This window comes from Oncorhynchus kisutch, linkage group LG17, assembly GCF_002021735.2.
Source record: "Oncorhynchus kisutch isolate 150728-3 linkage group LG17, Okis_V2, whole genome shotgun sequence".
In the NCBI taxonomy this organism is placed as follows: domain Eukaryota; kingdom Metazoa; phylum Chordata; class Actinopteri; order Salmoniformes; family Salmonidae; genus Oncorhynchus; species Oncorhynchus kisutch.
In genome coordinates, this window is record NC_034190.2 from 88,264,419 (window position 1) to 88,282,135 (window position 17,717).

General features: G+C 48.0%; 1 protein-coding gene across 4 annotated transcripts in view; it reads right to left on the reverse strand.

Annotated features, from left to right (window-relative positions):
- The window catches only part of LOC109881208 (neural cell adhesion molecule L1.1), a 117,490-nt gene that overhangs the window by 49,882 nt on the left and 49,891 nt on the right, over window positions 1-17,717 (reverse strand). For all 4 annotated transcript variants that reach the window (XM_031794918.1, XM_031794920.1, XM_031794919.1 and 1 more), the window contains 4 exons: window positions 4,188-4,299; window positions 3,903-4,066; window positions 2,755-2,914; window positions 1,438-1,565 (listed from right to left, as the gene is read on the reverse strand). In XM_031794918.1, coding sequence (XP_031650778.1) covers window positions 1,438-1,565; window positions 2,755-2,914; window positions 3,903-4,066; window positions 4,188-4,299 — 564 coding nt within the window. The remainder of the gene's footprint in view (window positions 1-1,437; window positions 1,566-2,754; window positions 2,915-3,902; window positions 4,067-4,187; window positions 4,300-17,717) is intronic.

Sequence of the window (17,717 nt, forward strand, 5' to 3'; positions counted from 1 at the left end):
GACCTGGCATCATGAGACAGCCTTTTCTGCAACTCCCGAATAAAACCCCCACTTTGAGAATTTCTCAACAGACCATGTTTCTCTCAGTTACGAGAGGACAAAGGTTGCAGACCAGCTTACCTCGATAACGAGAGGGCCAAGGTTTAGACCAGACTGCTGAATCTTTTAACCATCCCACGTGGTTAAACTCTTAGACTATCGATACCGACAGAATAAGAACAAGTCTTTGATATTAATTTCTAGTCTGCAGCTAGGAATTCGGTATCATTGAACACGAAGCCCGACAACCGCCGAAACATCTATTCTATAACAACATGAATGAATGTCACTCTGAACTATCCATTCTAACCACGACAGAGAGAGAGAGGACAGAATCTCCAACAGAAACTAACTTTTCAACAGAGATCCCAACGACACACTGAGCATAAATATATATATATATTGATTGCAATTGTTCCTGAATGAGTGAGAGTTCATGTGCAAAGGATTAGCATTTCAATTGTTATAATTATCAACTTTGTAGTGTCTCATCTCAGTCGACCCCACTTCCCTTTTGTTCACCAAGCCGCGATACCGGTTTATCCCACTAGGGGAACTCCGTTATCATTTCCTTGTAACTATCTACTGTTTGTTTATGCATTTCTGTGAATGACTTAGTTAGTAAATAAATAATTTAAGACAATTGACGTATGGATGACTAATAGTGAAGACTGGGTTCATGCAGTTAACCAACCATTTACTATGTTTGGAATGAGACTAACGTGAGGTAAAATAAAGAATAAGTCATTAATCAGAAGACTAATTGATCAGATTTGAACATTTCTGTAAAGTTATATTAGGAAAATTATAACTTTGTAATCTGAATATTTTCCTTGGTGCCCCGACTTCCTAGTTAATTACAGTTACATGATTAATCAGTTTAATCGCGTAATAATAATTACAGAGAATCTTTGACAAAACTAAGTCTTCAGTTAATGATGCAAAAGACACGACAGCACACACACACACACACACACACACGCACACACACACGCACACACACGCGCACACACACGCGCACACACACACACACACACGCGCACACACACGCGCACACGCACACGCACACACACACGCACACACACGCGCACACACACGCGCACACGCACACACACGCGCACATACACGCACACACACACACACACACACACACACACACACACACACACACACACACACGCACACACACACGCACACACACACGCGCACACACACACACACACACACACACACACGCACACACACACACACACGCGCACACACACGCGCACACACACGCACGCACACACGCGCGCACACACGCGCACACACACACACACACACACACACACACACACGCACACACACGCGCACACACACACACGCACACACACACACGCAGACACACACACCACATACCCACTACAGTGATGGAGCCACTGGCCAATACGCTGTCCAGATCTGTGATGACCTCACAGGAGTAAAGCCCTTCGTCTGCTGATTGAACATCTGTCACTCTGAGGGTTCCATTCCCAAGTAGAGTGTACCTGGTCACCATGACAACAACACAAATCAATCATTTGATTTCAATACATACATGTTCATTTACGTGTACATAAGGTTGCGTCTGCGTTGTACCTAGGCCTTGGTTAAAATACTATTTGAAATCATTTCAAATGCTTTATCTGGGCTTGCCTGGTGCAGTGCAAGCCTTGCTAATCTGGGGCTCCATGCCGGCCAACTGCTAGAAGTATTTGAAAGATTTAAAAGAGTATCTGAACACAGGTCTTAATGCCAGTTTGGTGTGGCTTTTTCTAAATTCATCATTCCTCGATTTCTTGCATCCTCTCTTCTCATATTCGTGAGGTCTGAGGAGTGAGGACATACTGATCCAATATGGAGGAGGGGGTCTGAGGAGATAGAGGTGTGTGTGTGGACTGATCCAATATGGAGGAGGGGGTCTGAGGAGATAGAGGTGTGTGTATGGACTGATCCAATATGGAGAAGGGGGTCTGAGGAGATAGAGGTGTGTATGGACTGATCCAATATGGAGAAGGGGGTCTGAGGAGATAGAGGTGTGTATGGACTGATCCAATATGGAGAAGGGGGTCTGAGGAGATAGAGGTGTGTATGGACTGATCCAATATGGAGGAGGGGGTCTGAGGAGATAGAGGCGTGTGTATGGACTGATCCAATATGGAGGAGGGGGTCTGAGAGGATAGAGGTGTGTGTATGGACTGATCCAATATGGAGGAGGGGGTCTGAGGAGATAGAGGTGTGTATGGACTGATCCAATATGGAGGAGGGGGTCTGAGGAGATAGAGGTGTGTGTATGGACTGATCCAATATGGAGGAGGGGGTCTGAGGAGATAGAGGTGTGTATGGACTGATCCAATATGGAGGAGGGGGTCTGAGGAGATAGAGGTGTGTGTGTGGACTGATCCAATATGGAGGAGATGGTCTGAGGAGATAGAGTTGTGTATGGACTGATCCAATATGGAGGAGGGGGTCTGAGGAGATAGAGGTGTGTATGGACTGATCCAATATGGAGGAGGGGGTCTGAGGAGATAGAGGTGTGTATGGACTGATCCAATATGGAGGAGGGGGTCTGAGGAGATAGAGGTGTGTATGTGGACTGATCCAATATGGAGGAGGGGGTCTGAGGAGATAGAGGTGTGTATGTGGACTGATCCAATATGGAGGAGGGGGTCTGAGGAGATAGAGGCGCGCGTTTACTTGTCTCCCAGTGATGACTCCATGATCTTCTGTCCGTCTTTCCTCCAGAGGATTTGGGGTCGGTTCAGATGGGGGTCAAAGGTGAAATGACAGTCCAACCAGGAGTCTCCTCCCCTCGTAACCTGTACAGCCTGGGGACCGATCAGCATCACCGTACGTTCTGGGGGAGTGGGGTGAGGGAAGTGGAGGAAAGGAGAAAAGAGGAGATGGGAGGAGGATAGGAAATTACTTTAGTCATGACTAATACAGTATCTGATATCTTGGTTTAATTGAATAAAACCTTTACTGTCCTGAAGGGAATTATAAATGAACGAAACATATTGATGTCCAGAAGGGAATTACAAATTAATGGAAACTTTACTGTCCTGAAGGGAATTCGTTTAGAACAACATCAGCACATGCAATGGGTTTGAGACAGAGATCAAGGAGTAGACAGAGAGAAATAGACTAGTAGCATGTGGTGCTGTGTGGTACTGTGTGGAACTGTGTGGTACTGTGTGGTGCTGTGTGGTGCTGTGTGGTGCTGTGTGGGACTGTGTGGTGCTGTGTGGTGCTATGTGGTGCTGTGTGGGGCTGTGTGGTGCTGTGTGGGACTGTGTGGAACTGTGTGGTACTGTGTGGTGCTGTGTGGTGCTGTGTGGTGCTGTGTGGGACTATGTGGTGCTGTGTGGTGCTATGTGGTGCTATGTGGTGCTGTGTGGGACTGTGTGGTGCTGTGTGGGACTGTGTGGGACTGTGTGGTGCTGTGTGGTGCTGTGTGGTGCTATGTGGTGCTGTGTGGGACTGTGTGGTGCTGTGTGGGACTGTGTGGTGCTGTGTGGGACTGTGTGGTGCTGTGTGGTACTGTGTGGTGCTGTGTGGTGCTATGTGGTGCTGTGTGGGACTGTGTGGTGCTGTGTGGGACTGTGTGGTGCTGTGTGGGACTGTGTGGGGCTGTGTGGTGCTGTGTGGTGCTGTGTGGGACTGTGTGGTGCTGTGTGGTGCTATGTGGTACTGTGTGGTGCTGTGTGGTACTGTGTGGTGCTGTGTGGTGCTGTGTGGTACTGTGTGGTGCTGTGTGGTGCTGTGTGGTACTGTGTGGTGCTGTGTGGTTCTGTGTGGTGCTGTGTGGTGCTGTGTGGGACTATGTGGTGCTGTGTGGTTCTCACTGAGGACCTCCAGGTGAGCGGTGATGGAGGTGTTGTTGTGTGTAATGGAGCAGGTGTAGACTCCACTGTCCTCCCTGCTACTATTAAACAGCTCTAACGTCCCATTGGTCAGCTGAGACACACGACTGTCCGACAGCAAGGTGTTCTGGAGATCCTCACTCTCCCTACACACACACACACACACACACCCACACACACGGTTAGCGGATAACACAGAGCACTGTCCCAATGAGACACAGGGTTCCCACAGTATCCCCACATCTCCTATTATAACATTAGTCTCACCATGTGACCTGTGGACGGGGTGACCCGAAGGCCTCACAATGCAGTCTGGCCACGCCCCCCTCCGTAACTTGATATACCACCCCATCAGAGGACAGGATCTGAGCTGGCAGCTCTGGGACAGAGAGAGCGAGAAAGAGAAGAAAGAGGACAGAGAGAGATATTTTCATTTAGATTAGACATTTAGAAATACTTCCAAAGTCTTAGACAAGATCAGAAATGTATGTCATATCATAATCAGTCTGGTCCTGCTCTGTAAAGGTAGTCTGGGTGTCATATCATAATCAGTCTGGTCCTGCTCTGTAAAGGTAGTCTGGGTGTCATATCATAATCAGTCTGGTCCTGCTCTGTAAAGGTAGTCTGGGTGTCATATCATAATCAGTCTGGTCCTGCTCTGTAAAGGTAGTCTGGGTGTCATATCATAATCAGTCTGGTCCTGCTCTGTAAAGGTAGTCTGGGTGTCAGTCTGGTCCTGCTAGGTAAAGGTAGTCTGGGTGTCATATCATAATCAGTCTGGTCCTGCTCTGTAAAGGTAGTCTGGGTGTCATATCATAATCAGGCTGGTCCTGCTCTGTAAAGGTAGTCTGGGTGTCATATCATAATCAGTCTGGTCCTGCTCTGTAAAGGTAGTCTGGGTGTCATATCATAATCAGTCTGGTCCTGCTCTGTAAAGGTAGTCTGGGTGTCATATCATAATCAGTCTGGTCCTGCTCTGTAAAGGTAGTCTGGGTGTCATATCATAATCAGTCTGGTCCTGCTCTGTAAAGGTAGTCTGGGTGTCAGTCTGGTCCTGCTCTGTAAAGGTAGTCTGGGTGTCATATCATAATCAGTCTGGTCCTGCTCTGTAAAGGTAGTCTGGGTGTCATATCATAATCAGTCTGGTCCTGCTCTGTAAAGGTAGTCTGGGTGTCAGTCTGGTCCTGCTCTGTAAAGGTAGTCTGGGTGTCATATCATAATCAGTCTGGTCCTGCTCTGTAAAGGTAGTCTGGGTGTCATATCATAATCAGTCTGGTCCTGCTCTGTAAAGGTAGTCTGGGTGTCAGTCTGGTCCTGCTCTGTAAAGGTAGTCTGGGTGTCATATCATAATCAGTCTGGTCCTGCTCTGTAAAGGTAGTCTGGGTGTCATATCATAATCAGTCTGGTCCTGCTCTGTAAAGGTAGTCTGGGTGTCATATCATAATCAGTCTGGTCCTGCTCTGTAAAGGTAGTCTGGGTGTCATATCATAATCAGTCTGGTCCTGCTCTGTAAAGGTAGTATGGGTGTCAGTCTGGTCCTGCTAGGTAAAGGTAGTCTGGGTGTCATATCATAATCAGTCTGGTCCTGCTCTGTAAAGGTAGTCTGGGTGTCATATCATAATCAGTCTGGTCCTGCTCTGTAAAGGTAATCTGGGTGTCATATCATAATCAGTCTGGTCCTGCTCTGTAAAGGTAGTCTGGGTGTCATATCATAATCAGTCTGGTCCTGCTCTGTAAAGGTAGTCTGGGTGTCATATCATAATCAGTCTGGTCCTGCTCTGTAAAGGTAGTCTGGGTGTCATATCATAATCAGTCTGGTCCTGCTCTGTAAAGGTAGTCTGGGTGTCAGTCTGGTCCTGCTCTGTAAAGGTAGTCTGGGTGTCATATCATAATCAGTCTGGTCCTGCTCTGTAAAGGTAGTCTGGGTGTCATATCATAATCAGTCTGGTCCTGCTCTGTAAAGGTAGTCTGGGTGTCAGTCTGGTCCTGCTCTGTAAAGGTAGTCTGGGTGTCATATCATAATCAGTCTGGTCCTGCTCTGTAAAGGTAGTCTGGGTGTCATATCATAATCAGTCTGGTCCTGCTCTGTAAAGGTAGTCTGGGTGTCAGTCTGGTCCTGCTCTGTAAAGGTAGTCTGGGTGTCATATCATAATCAGTCTGGTCCTGCTCTGTAAAGGTAGTCTGGGTGTCATATCATAATCAGTCTGGTCCTGCTCTGTAAAGGTAGTCTGGGTGTCATATCATAATCAGTCTGGTCCTGCTCTGTAAAGGTAGTCTGGGTGTCATATCATAATCAGTCTGGTCCTGCTCTGTAAAGGTAGTCTGGGTGTCATATCATAATCGGTCTGGTCCTGCTCTGTAAAGGTAGTCTGGGTGTCATATCATAATCGGTCTGGTCCTGCTCTGTAAAGGTAGTCTGGGTGTCATATCATAATCAGTCTGGTCCTGCTCTGTAAAGGTAGTCTGGGTGTCATATCATAATCAGTCTGGTCCTGCTCTGTAAAGGTAGTCTGGGTGTCATATCATAATCAGTCTGGTCCTGCTCTGTAAAGGTAGTCTGGGTGTCATATCATAATCAGTCTGGTCCTGCTCTGTAAAGGTAGTCTGGGTGTCATATCATAATCAGTCTGGTCCTGCTCTGTAAAGGTAGTCTGGGTGTCATATCATAATCAGTCTGGTCCTGCTCTGTAAAGGTAGTCTGGGTGTCATATCATAATCAGTCTGGTCCTGCTCTGTAAAGGTAGTCTGGGTGTCATATCATAATCAGTCTGGTCCTGCTCTGTAAAGGTAGTCTGGGTGTCATATCATAATCAGTCTGGTCCTGCTCTGTAAAGGTAGTCTGGGTGTCATATCATAATCAGTCTGGTCCTGCTCTGTAAAGGTAGTCTGGGTGTCATATCATAATCAGTCTGGTCCTGCTCTGTAAAGGTAGTCTGGGTGTCATATCATAATCAGTCTGGTCCTGCTCTGTAAAGGTAGTCTGGATGTCATATCATAATCAGTCTGGTCCTGCTAGGTAAAGGTAGTCTGGGTGTCAGTCTGGTCCTGCTCTGTAAAGGTAGTCTGGGTGTCAGTCTGGTCCTGCTCTGTAAAGGTAGTCTGGGTGTCATATCATAATCAGTCTGGTCCTGCTCTGTAAAGGTAGTCTGGGTGTCAGTCTGGTCCTGCTCTGTAAAGGTAGTCTGGGTGTCATATCATAATCAGTCTGGTCCTGCTCTGTAAAGGTAGTCTGGGTGTCAGTCTGGTCCTGCTCTGTAAAGGTAGTCTGGGTGTCATATCATAATCAGTCTGGTCCTGCTAGGTAAAGGTAGTCTGGGTGTCATATCATAATCAGTCTGGTCCTGCTCTGTAAAGGTAGTCTGGGTGTCATATCATAATCAGTCTGGTCCTGCTCTGTAAAGGTAGTCTGGGTGTCAGTCTGGTCCTGCTCTGTAAAGGTAGTCTGGGTGTCATATCATAATCAGTCTGGTCCTGCTCTGTAAAGGTAGTCTGGGTGTCAGTCTGGTCCTGCTCTGTAAAGGTAGTCTGGGTGTCATATCATAATCAGTCTGGTCCTGCTCTGTAAAGGTAGTCTGGGTGTCATATCATAATCAGTCTGGTCCTGCTCTGTAAAGGTAGTCTGGGTGTCATATCATAATCAGTCTGGTCCTGCTCTGTAAAGGTAGTCTGGGTGTCATATCATAATCAGTCTGGTCCTGCTCTGTAAAGGTAGTCTGGGTGTCATATCATAATCAGTCTGGTCCTGCTCTGTAAAGGTAGTCTGGGTGTCATATCATAATCAGTCTGGTCCTGCTCTGTAAAGGTAGTCTGGGTGTCATATCATAATCAGTCTGGTCCTGCTCTGTAAAGGTAGTCTGGGTGTCATATCATAATCAGTCTGGTCCTGCTCTGTAAAGGTAGTCTGGGTGTCATATCATAATCAGTCTGGTCCTGCTCTGTAAAGGTAGTCTGGGTGTCATATCATAATCAGTCTGGTCCTGCTCTGTAAAGGTAGTCTGGGTGTCAGTCTGGTCCTGCTCTGTAAAGGTAGTCTGGGTGTCATATCATAATCAGTCTGGTCCTGCTCTGTAAAGGTAGTCTGGGTGTCATATCATAATCAGTCTGGTCCTGCTCTGTAAAGGTAGTCTGGGTGTCAGTCTGGTCCTGCTCTGTAAAGGTAGTCTGGGTGTCATATCATAATCAGTCTGGTCCTGCTCTGTAAAGGTAGTCTGGGTGTCATATCATAATCAGTCTGGTCCTGCTCTGTAAAGGTAGTCTGGGTGTCATATCATAACCAGTCTGGTCCTGCTCTGTAAAGGTAGTCTGGGTGTCAGTCTGGTCCTGCTCTGTAAAGGTAGTCTGGGTGTCATATCATAATCAGTCTGGTCCTGCTCTGTAAAGGTAGTCTGGGTGTCATATCATAATCAGTCTGGTCCTGCTCTGTAAAGGTAGTCTGGGTGTCATATCATAATCAGTCTGGTCCTGCTCTGTAAAGGTAGTCTGGGTGTCATATCATAATCAGTCTGGTCCTGCTCTGTAAAGGTAGTCTGGGTGTCATATCATAATCAGTCTGGTCCTGCTCTGTAAAGGTAGTCTGGGTGTCATATCATAATCAGTCTGGTCCTGCTAGGTAAAGGTAGTCTGGGTGTCAGTCTGGTCCTGCTCTGTAAAGGTAGTCTGGGTGTCAGTCTGGTCCTGCTCTGTAAAGGTAGTCTGGGTGTCATATCATAATCAGTCTGGTCCTGCTCTGTAAAGGTAGTCTGGGTGTCGGTCTGGTCCTGCTCTGTAAAGGTAGTCTGGGTGTCATATCATAATCAGTCTGGTCCTGCTCTGTAAAGGTAGTCTGGGTGTCAGTCTGGTCCTGCTCTGTAAAGGTAGTCTGGGTGTCATATCATAATCAGTCTGGTCCTGCTAGGTAAAGGTAGTCTGGGTGTCATATCATAATCAGTCTGGTCCTGCTCTGTAAAGGTAGTCTGGGTGTCATATCATAATCAGTCTGGTCCTGCTCTGTAAAGGTAGTCTGGGTGTCAGTCTGGTCCTGCTCTGTAAAGGTAGTCTGGGTGTCATATCATAATCAGTCTGGTCCTGCTCTGTAAAGGTAGTCTGGGTGTCATATCATAATCAGTCTGGTCCTGCTCTGTAAAGGTAGTCTGGGTGTCAGTCTGGTCCTGCTCTGTAAAGGTAGTCTGGGTGTCATATCATAATCAGTCTGGTCCTGCTCTGTAAAGGTAGTCTGGGTGTCATATCATAATCAGTCTGGTCCTGCTCTGTAAAGGTAGTCTGGGTGTCATATCATAATCAGTCTGGTCCTGCTCTGTAAAGGTAGTCTGGGTGTCAGTCTGGTCCTGCTCTGTAAAGGTAGTCTGGGTGTCATATCATAATCAGTCTGGTCCTGCTCTGTAAAGGTAGTCTGGGTGTCATATCATAATCAGTCTGGTCCTGCTCTGTAAAGGTAGTCTGGGTGTCATATCATAATCAGTCTGGTCCTGCTCTGTAAAGGTAGTCTGGGTGTCATATCATAATCAGTCTGGTCCTGCTCTGTAAAGGTAGTCTGGGTGTCATATCATAATCAGTCTGGTCCTGCTCTGTAAAGGTAGTCTGGGTGTCATATCATAATCAGTCTGGTCCTGCTCTGTAAAGGTAGTCTGGGTGTCAGTCTGGTCCTGCTCTGTAAAGGTAGTCTGGGTGTCATATCATAATCAGTCTGGTCCTGCTCTGTAAAGGTAGTCTGGGTGTCATATCATAATCAGTCTGGTCCTGCTCTGTAAAGGTAGTCTGGGTGTCAGTCTGGTCCTGCTCTGTAAAGGTAGTCTGGGTGTCATATCATAATCGGTCTGGTCCTGCTCTGTAAAGGTAGTCTGGGTGTCATATCATAATCAGTCTGGTCCTGCTCTGTAAAGGTAGTCTGGGTGTCAGTCTGGTCCTGCTCTGTAAAGGTAGTCTGGGTGTCATATCATAATCAGTCTGGTCCTGCTCTGTAAAGTAGTCTGGGTGTCATATCATAATCAGTCTGGTCCTGCTCTGTAAAGGTAGTCTGGGTGTCATATCATAATCAGTCTGGTCCTGCTCTGTAAAGGTAGTCTGGGTGTCATATCATAATCAGTCTGGTCCTGCTCTGTAAAGGTAGTCTGGGTGTCATATCATAATCAGTCTGGTCCTGCTCTGTAAAGGTAGTCTGGGTGTCATATCATAATGAGTCTGGTCCTGCTCTGTAAAGGTAGTCTGGGTGTCAGTCTGGTCCTGCTCTGTAAAGGTAGTCTGGGTGTCAGTCTGGTCCTGCTCTGTAAAGGTAGTCTGGGTGTCATATCATAATCAGTCTGGTCCTGCTCTGTAAAGGTAGTCTGGGTGTCATATCATAATCAGTCTGGTCCTGCTCTGTAAAGGTAGTCTGGGCGTCATATCATAATCAGTCTGGTCCTGCTCTGTAAAGGTAGTCTGGGTGTCATATCATAATCAGTCTGGTCCTGCTCTGTAAAGGTAGTCTGGGTGTCATATCATAATCAGTCTGGTCCTGCTCTGTAAAGGTAGTCTGGGTGTCATATCATAATCAGTCTGGTCCTGCTCTGTAAAGGTAGTATGGGTGTCAGTCTGGTCCTGCTCTGTAAAGGTAGTCTGGGTGTCAGTCTGGTCCTGCTAGGAAAAGGTAGTCTGGGTGTCAGTCTGGTCCTGCTAGGAAAAGGTAGTCTGGGTGTCAGTCTGGTCCTGCTCTGTAAAGGAAGTCTGGGTGTCAGTCTGGTCCTGCTCTGTAAAGGTAGTCTGGGTGTCAGTCTGGTCCTGCTCTGTAAAGGTAGTCTGGGTGTCAGTCTGGTCCTGCTAGGAAAAGGTAGTCTGGGTGTCAGTCTGGTCCTGCTCTGTAAAGGTAGTCTGGGTGTCAGTCTGGTCCTGCTCTGTAAAGGTAGTCTGGGTGTCAGTCTGGTCCTGCTCTGTAAAGGTAGTCTGGGTGTCAGTCTGGTCCTGCTCTGTAAAGGTAGTCTGGGTGTCAGTCTGGTCCTGCTCTGTAAAGGTAGTCTGGGTGTCAGTCTGGTCCTGCTAGGAAAAGGTAGTCTGGGTGTCAGTCTGGTCCTGCTAGGAAAAGGTAGTCTGGGTGTCAGTCTGGTCCTGCTCTGTAAAGGTAGTCTGGGTGTCAGTCTGGTCCTGCTCTGTAAAGGTAGTCTGGGTGTCAGTCTGGTCCTGCTCTGTAAAGGTAGTCTGGGTGTCAGTCTGGTCCTGCTATGTAAAGGAAGTCTGGGTGTCAGTCTGGTCCTGCTCTGTAAAGGTAGTCTGGGTGTCAGTCTGGTCCTGCTCTGTAAAGGTAGTCTGGGTGTCAGTCTGGTCCTGCTAGGAAAAGGTAGTCTGGGTGTCAGTCTGGTCCTGCTAGGAAAAGGTAGTCTGGGTGTCAGTCTGGTCCTGCTCTGTAAAGGAAGTCTGGGTGTCAGTCTGGTCCTGCTCTGTAAAGGTAGTCTGGGTGTCAGTCTGGTCCTGCTCTGTAAAGGTAGTCTGGGTGTCAGTCTGGTCCTGCTAGGAAAAGGTAGTCTGGGTGTCAGTCTGGTCCTGCTAGGAAAAGGTAGTCTGGGTGTCAGTCTGGTCCTGCTAGGAAAAGGTAGTCTGGGTGTCAGTCTGGTCCTGCTCTGTAAAGGTAGTCTGGGTGTCAGTCTGGTCCTGCTCTGTAAAGGTAGTCTGGGTGTCAGTCTGGTCCTGCTCTGTAAAGGTAGTCTGGGTGTCAGTCTGGTCCTGCTCTGTAAAGGTAGTCTGGGTGTCAGTCTGGTCCTGCTCTGTAAAGGTAGTCTGGGTGTCAGTCTGGTCCTGCTAGGAAAAGGTAGTCTGGGTGTCAGTCTGGTCCTGCTAGGAAAAGGTAGTCTGGGTGTCAGTCTGGTCCTGCTCTGTAAAGGTAGTCTGGGTGTCAGTCTGGTCCTGCTCTGTAAAGGTAGTCTGGGTGTCAGTCTGGTCCTGCTCTGTAAAGGTAGTCTGGGTGTCAGTCTGGTCCTGCTATGTAAAGGAAGTCTGGGTGTCAGTCTGGTCCTGCTCTGTAAAGGTAGTCTGGGTGTCAGTCTGGTCCTGCTCTGTAAAGGTAGTCTGTGTGTCAGTCTGGTCCTGCTATGTAAAGGAAGTCTGGGTGTCAGTCTGGTCCTGCTCTGTAAAGGTAGTCTGGGTGTCAGTCTGGTCCTGCTCTGTAAAGGTAGTCTGGGTGTCAGTCTGGTCTTGCTCTGTAAAGGTAGTCTGGGTGTCAGTCTGGTCCTGCTCTGTAAAGGAAGTCTGGGTGTCAGTCTGGTCCTGCTCTGTAAAGGTAGTCTGGGTGTCAGTCTGGTCTTGCTCTGTAAAGGTAGTCTGGGTGTCAGTCTGGTCCTGCTCTGTAAAGGTAGTCTGGGTGTCAGTCTGGTCCTGCTATGTAAAGGAAGTCTGGGTGTCAGTCTGGTCCTGCTCTGTAAAGGTAGTCTGGGTGTCAGTCTGGTCCTGCTCTGTAAAGGTAGTCTGGGTGTCAGTCTGGTCTTGCTCTGTAAAGGTAGTCTTGGTGTCAGTCTGGTCCTGCTCTGTAAAGGAAGTCTGGGTGTCAGTCTGGTCCTGCTCTGTAAAGGTAGTCTGGGTGTCAGTCTGGTCTTGCTCTGTAAAGGTAGTCTGGGTGTCAGTCTGGTCCTGCTCTGTAAAGGTAGTCTGGGTGTCAGTCTGGTCCTGCTCTGTAAAGGTAGTCTGGGTGTCAGTCTGGTCTTGCTCTGTAAAGGTAGTCTGGGTGTCAGTCTGGTCCTGCTCTGTAAAGGTAGTCTGGGTGTCAGTCTGGTCCTGCTCTGTAAAGGTAGTCTGGGTGTCAGTCTGGTCCTGCTCTGTAAAGGTAGTCTGGGTGTCAGTCTGGTCCTGCTCTGTAAAGGTAGTCTGGGTGTCAGTCTGGTCTTGCTCTGTAAAGGTAGTCTGGGTGTCATATCATAATCAGTCTGGTCCTGCTCTGTAAAGGTAGTCTGGGTGTCATATCATAATCAGTCTGGTCCTGCTCTGTAAAGGTAGTCTGGGTGTCATATCATAATCAGTCTGGTCCTGCTCTGTAAAGGTAGTCTGGGTGTCATATCATAATCAGTCTGGTCCTGCTCTGTAAAGGTAGTCTGGGTGTCATATCATAATCAGTCTGGTCCTGCTCTGTAAAGGTAGTCTGGGTGTCATATCATAATCAGTCTGGTCCTGCTCTGTAAAGGTAGTCTGGGTGTCAGTCTGGTCCTGCTCTGTAAAGGTAGTCTGGGTGTCATATCATAATCAGTCTGGTCCTGCTCTGTAAAGGTAGTCTGGGTGTCATATCATAATCAGTCTGGTCCTGCTCTGTAAAGGTAGTCTGGGTGTCAGTCTGGTCCTGCTCTGTAAAGGTAGTCTGGGTGTCATATCATAATCGGTCTGGTCCTGCTCTGTAAAGGTAGTCTGGGTGTCATATCATAATCAGTCTGGTCCTGCTCTGTAAAGGTAGTCTGGGTGTCAGTCTGGTCCTGCTCTGTAAAGGTAGTCTGGGTGTCATATCATAATCAGTCTGGTCCTGCTCTGTAAAGTAGTCTGGGTGTCATATCATAATCAGTCTGGTCCTGCTCTGTAAAGGTAGTCTGGGTGTCATATCATAATCAGTCTGGTCCTGCTCTGTAAAGGTAGTCTGGGTGTCATATCATAATCAGTCTGGTCCTGCTCTGTAAAGGTAGTCTGGATGTCATATCATAATCAGTCTGGTCCTGCTCTGTAAAGGTAGTCTGGGTGTCATATCATAATGAGTCTGGTCCTGCTCTGTAAAGGTAGTCTGGGTGTCAGTCTGGTCCTGCTCTGTAAAGGTAGTCTGGGTGTCAGTCTGGTCCTGCTCTGTAAAGGTAGTCTGGGTGTCATATCATAATCAGTCTGGTCCTGCTCTGTAAAGGTAGTCTGGGTGTCATATCATAATCAGTCTGGTCCTGCTCTGTAAAGGTAGTCTGGGCGTCATATCATAATCAGTCTGGTCCTGCTCTGTAAAGGTAGTCTGGGTGTCATATCATAATCAGTCTGGTCCTGCTCTGTAAAGGTAGTCTGGGTGTCATATCATAATCAGTCTGGTCCTGCTCTGTAAAGGTAGTCTGGGTGTCATATCATAATCAGTCTGGTCCTGCTCTGTAAAGGTAGTATGGGTGTCAGTCTGGTCCTGCTCTGTAAAGGTAGTCTGGGTGTCAGTCTGGTCCTGCTAGGAAAAGGTAGTCTGGGTGTCAGTCTGGTCCTGCTAGGAAAAGGTAGTCTGGGTGTCAGTCTGGTCCTGCTCTGTAAAGGAAGTCTGGGTGTCAGTCTGGTCCTGCTCTGTAAAGGTAGTCTGGGTGTCAGTCTGGTCCTGCTCTGTAAAGGTAGTCTGGGTGTCAGTCTGGTCCTGCTAGGAAAAGGTAGTCTGGGTGTCAGTCTGGTCCTGCTCTGTAAAGGTAGTCTGGGTGTCAGTCTGGTCCTGCTCTGTAAAGGTAGTCTGGGTGTCAGTCTGGTCCTGCTCTGTAAAGGTAGTCTGGGTGTCAGTCTGGTCCTGCTCTGTAAAGGTAGTCTGGGTGTCAGTCTGGTCCTGCTCTGTAAAGGTAGTCTGGGTGTCAGTCTGGTCCTGCTAGGAAAAGGTAGTCTGGGTGTCAGTCTGGTCCTGCTAGGAAAAGGTAGTCTGGGTGTCAGTCTGGTCCTGCTCTGTAAAGGTAGTCTGGGTGTCAGTCTGGTCCTGCTCTGTAAAGGTAGTCTGGGTGTCAGTCTGGTCCTGCTCTGTAAAGGTAGTCTGGGTGTCAGTCTGGTCCTGCTATGTAAAGGAAGTCTGGGTGTCAGTCTGGTCCTGCTCTGTAAAGGTAGTCTGGGTGTCAGTCTGGTCCTGCTCTGTAAAGGTAGTCTGGGTGTCAGTCTGGTCCTGCTAGGAAAAGGTAGTCTGGGTGTCAGTCTGGTCCTGCTAGGAAAAGGTAGTCTGGGTGTCAGTCTGGTCCTGCTCTGTAAAGGAAGTCTGGGTGTCAGTCTGGTCCTGCTCTGTAAAGGTAGTCTGGGTGTCAGTCTGGTCCTGCTCTGTAAAGGTAGTCTGGGTGTCAGTCTGGTCCTGCTAGGAAAAGGTAGTCTGGGTGTCAGTCTGGTCCTGCTAGGAAAAGGTAGTCTGGGTGTCAGTCTGGTCCTGCTAGGAAAAGGTAGTCTGGGTGTCAGTCTGGTCCTGCTCTGTAAAGGTAGTCTGGGTGTCAGTCTGGTCCTGCTCTGTAAAGGTAGTCTGGGTGTCAGTCTGGTCCTGCTCTGTAAAGGTAGTCTGGGTGTCAGTCTGGTCCTGCTCTGTAAAGGTAGTCTGGGTGTCAGTCTGGTCCTGCTCTGTAAAGGTAGTCTGGGTGTCAGTCTGGTCCTGCTAGGAAAAGGTAGTCTGGGTGTCAGTCTGGTCCTGCTAGGAAAAGGTAGTCTGGGTGTCAGTCTGGTCCTGCTCTGTAAAGGTAGTCTGGGTGTCAGTCTGGTCCTGCTCTGTAAAGGTAGTCTGGGTGTCAGTCTGGTCCTGCTCTGTAAAGGTAGTCTGGGTGTCAGTCTGGTCCTGCTATGTAAAGGAAGTCTGGGTGTCAGTCTGGTCCTGCTCTGTAAAGGTAGTCTGGGTGTCAGTCTGGTCCTGCTCTGTAAAGGTAGTCTGTGTGTCAGTCTGGTCCTGCTATGTAAAGGAAGTCTGGGTGTCAGTCTGGTCCTGCTCTGTAAAGGTAGTCTGGGTGTCAGTCTGGTCCTGCTCTGTAAAGGTAGTCTGGGTGTCAGTCTGGTCTTGCTCTGTAAAGGTAGTCTGGGTGTCAGTCTGGTCCTGCTCTGTAAAGGAAGTCTGGGTGTCAGTCTGGTCCTGCTCTGTAAAGGTAGTCTGGGTGTCAGTCTGGTCTTGCTCTGTAAAGGTAGTCTGGGTGTCAGTCTGGTCCTGCTCTGTAAAGGTAGTCTGGGTGTCAGTCTGGTCCTGCTATGTAAAGGAAGTCTGGGTGTCAGTCTGGTCCTGCTCTGTAAAGGTAGTCTGGGTGTCAGTCTGGTCCTGCTCTGTAAAGGTAGTCTGGGTGTCAGTCTGGTCTTGCTCTGTAAAGGTAGTCTTGGTGTCAGTCTGGTCCTGCTCTGTAAAGGAAGTCTGGGTGTCAGTCTGGTCCTGCTCTGTAAAGGTAGTCTGGGTGTCAGTCTGGTCTTGCTCTGTAAAGGTAGTCTGGGTGTCAGTCTGGTCCTGCTCTGTAAAGGTAGTCTGGGTGTCAGTCTGGTCCTGCTCTGTAAAGGTAGTCTGGGTGTCAGTCTGGTCTTGCTCTGTAAAGGTAGTCTGGGTGTCAGTCTGGTCCTGCTCTGTAAAGGTAGTCTGGGTGTCAGTCTGGTCCTGCTCTGTAAAGGTAGTCTGGGTGTCAGTCTGGTCCTGCTCTGTAAAGGTAGTCTGGGTGTCAGTCTGGTCCTGCTCTGTAAAGGTAGTCTGGGTGTCAGTCTGGTCTTGCTCTGTAAAGGTAGTCTGGGTGTCAGTCTGGTCCTGCTCTGTAAAGGTAGTCTGGGGTGTCAGTCTGGTCCTGCTCTGTAAAGGTAGTCTGGGTGTCAGTCTGGTCCTGCTCTGTAAAGGTAGTCTGGGTGTCAGTCTGGTCCTGCTCTGTAAAGGTAGTCTGGGTGTCAGTCTGGTCCTGCTCTGTAAAGGTAGTCTGGGTGTCAGTCTGGTCCTGCTCTGTAAAGGTAGTCTGGGTGTCAGTCTGGTCCTGCTCTGTAAAGGTAGTCTGGGTGTCAGTCTGGTCCTGCTCTGTAAAGGTAGTCTGGGTGTCAGTCTGGTCCTGCTCTGTAAAGGTAGTCTGGGTGATGAAATAAATAATTTATTCTGACATTTAACATAAAAATAATATAACATCACCTAATTTAAAGAATGTGAAATGTCAAAATAATATTTTATATTTATTTCAGCTTTTATTTCTTTCATCGACATTCCCAGTGGTATAGAAGTTAACATACACTCAATTAGTATTTGGTAGCATTGCCTTTAAATGGTTTAACTTGGGTCAAATGTTTTTCAGGTATCCTTCCACAAGCTTCCCACAATAAGTTGGGTGAATTTTGGCCCATTCCGCCAGACAGAGCTGGTGTAACTGAGTCAGGTTTCTAGGCCTCCTCGCTCACGCACGCTTTTTCAGTTCTGCCCACACATTTTCTATAGAATTGAGGTCAGGGCTTTGTGATGGCCACTCCAGTACCTTGACTTTGATGTCCTTAAGATATTTTGCCACAACTTTGGAAGTATGCTTTGGGTCATTGTCCATTTGGAAGACCCATTTGAGACCAAGCTAACTTCTTGACTGATGTCCTGAGATGTTGCTTCAATATATCCACATCATTTTCCTCCCTCATGATGCCATCTATTTTGTGAAGAGCACCAGTCCCTCCTGCAGCAAAGCACCCCCACAACATGATGCTGCCACCCCCGTGCTTCACGGTTGGGATGGTGTTCTTCTGCTTGCAAGCATCCCCCTTTTTCCTCCAAAATGATGGTCCATAACGATGGTCATTATGGCAAAACAGTTCTATTTTTGTTTCATCAGACCAGAGGACATTTCTCCAAACCGTAGTCTGGCTTTTTTATGGCAGTTTTGGGGCAGTTGCTTCTTCCTTGCTGAGCGGCCTTTCAGGTTATGTCGATATTGGACTTGTTGTACTGTGGATATAGGTACTTTTGTACCTGTTTCCTCCAGCATCTTCACAAGGTCCTTGCTGTTGTTCTGGGATTGATTTACACTTTTCACACCAAAGTACGTTCTTCTCTAGGAGACAGAACACATCTCCTTCCTGTGCGGTATGACGGTTGCGTAGTCCCATGGTGTTTATACTTGCGCACTATTGTTTGTACAGATGAACGTGGTACCTTCAGGCGTTTGGAAATTGCTCCCAAGGATGAAC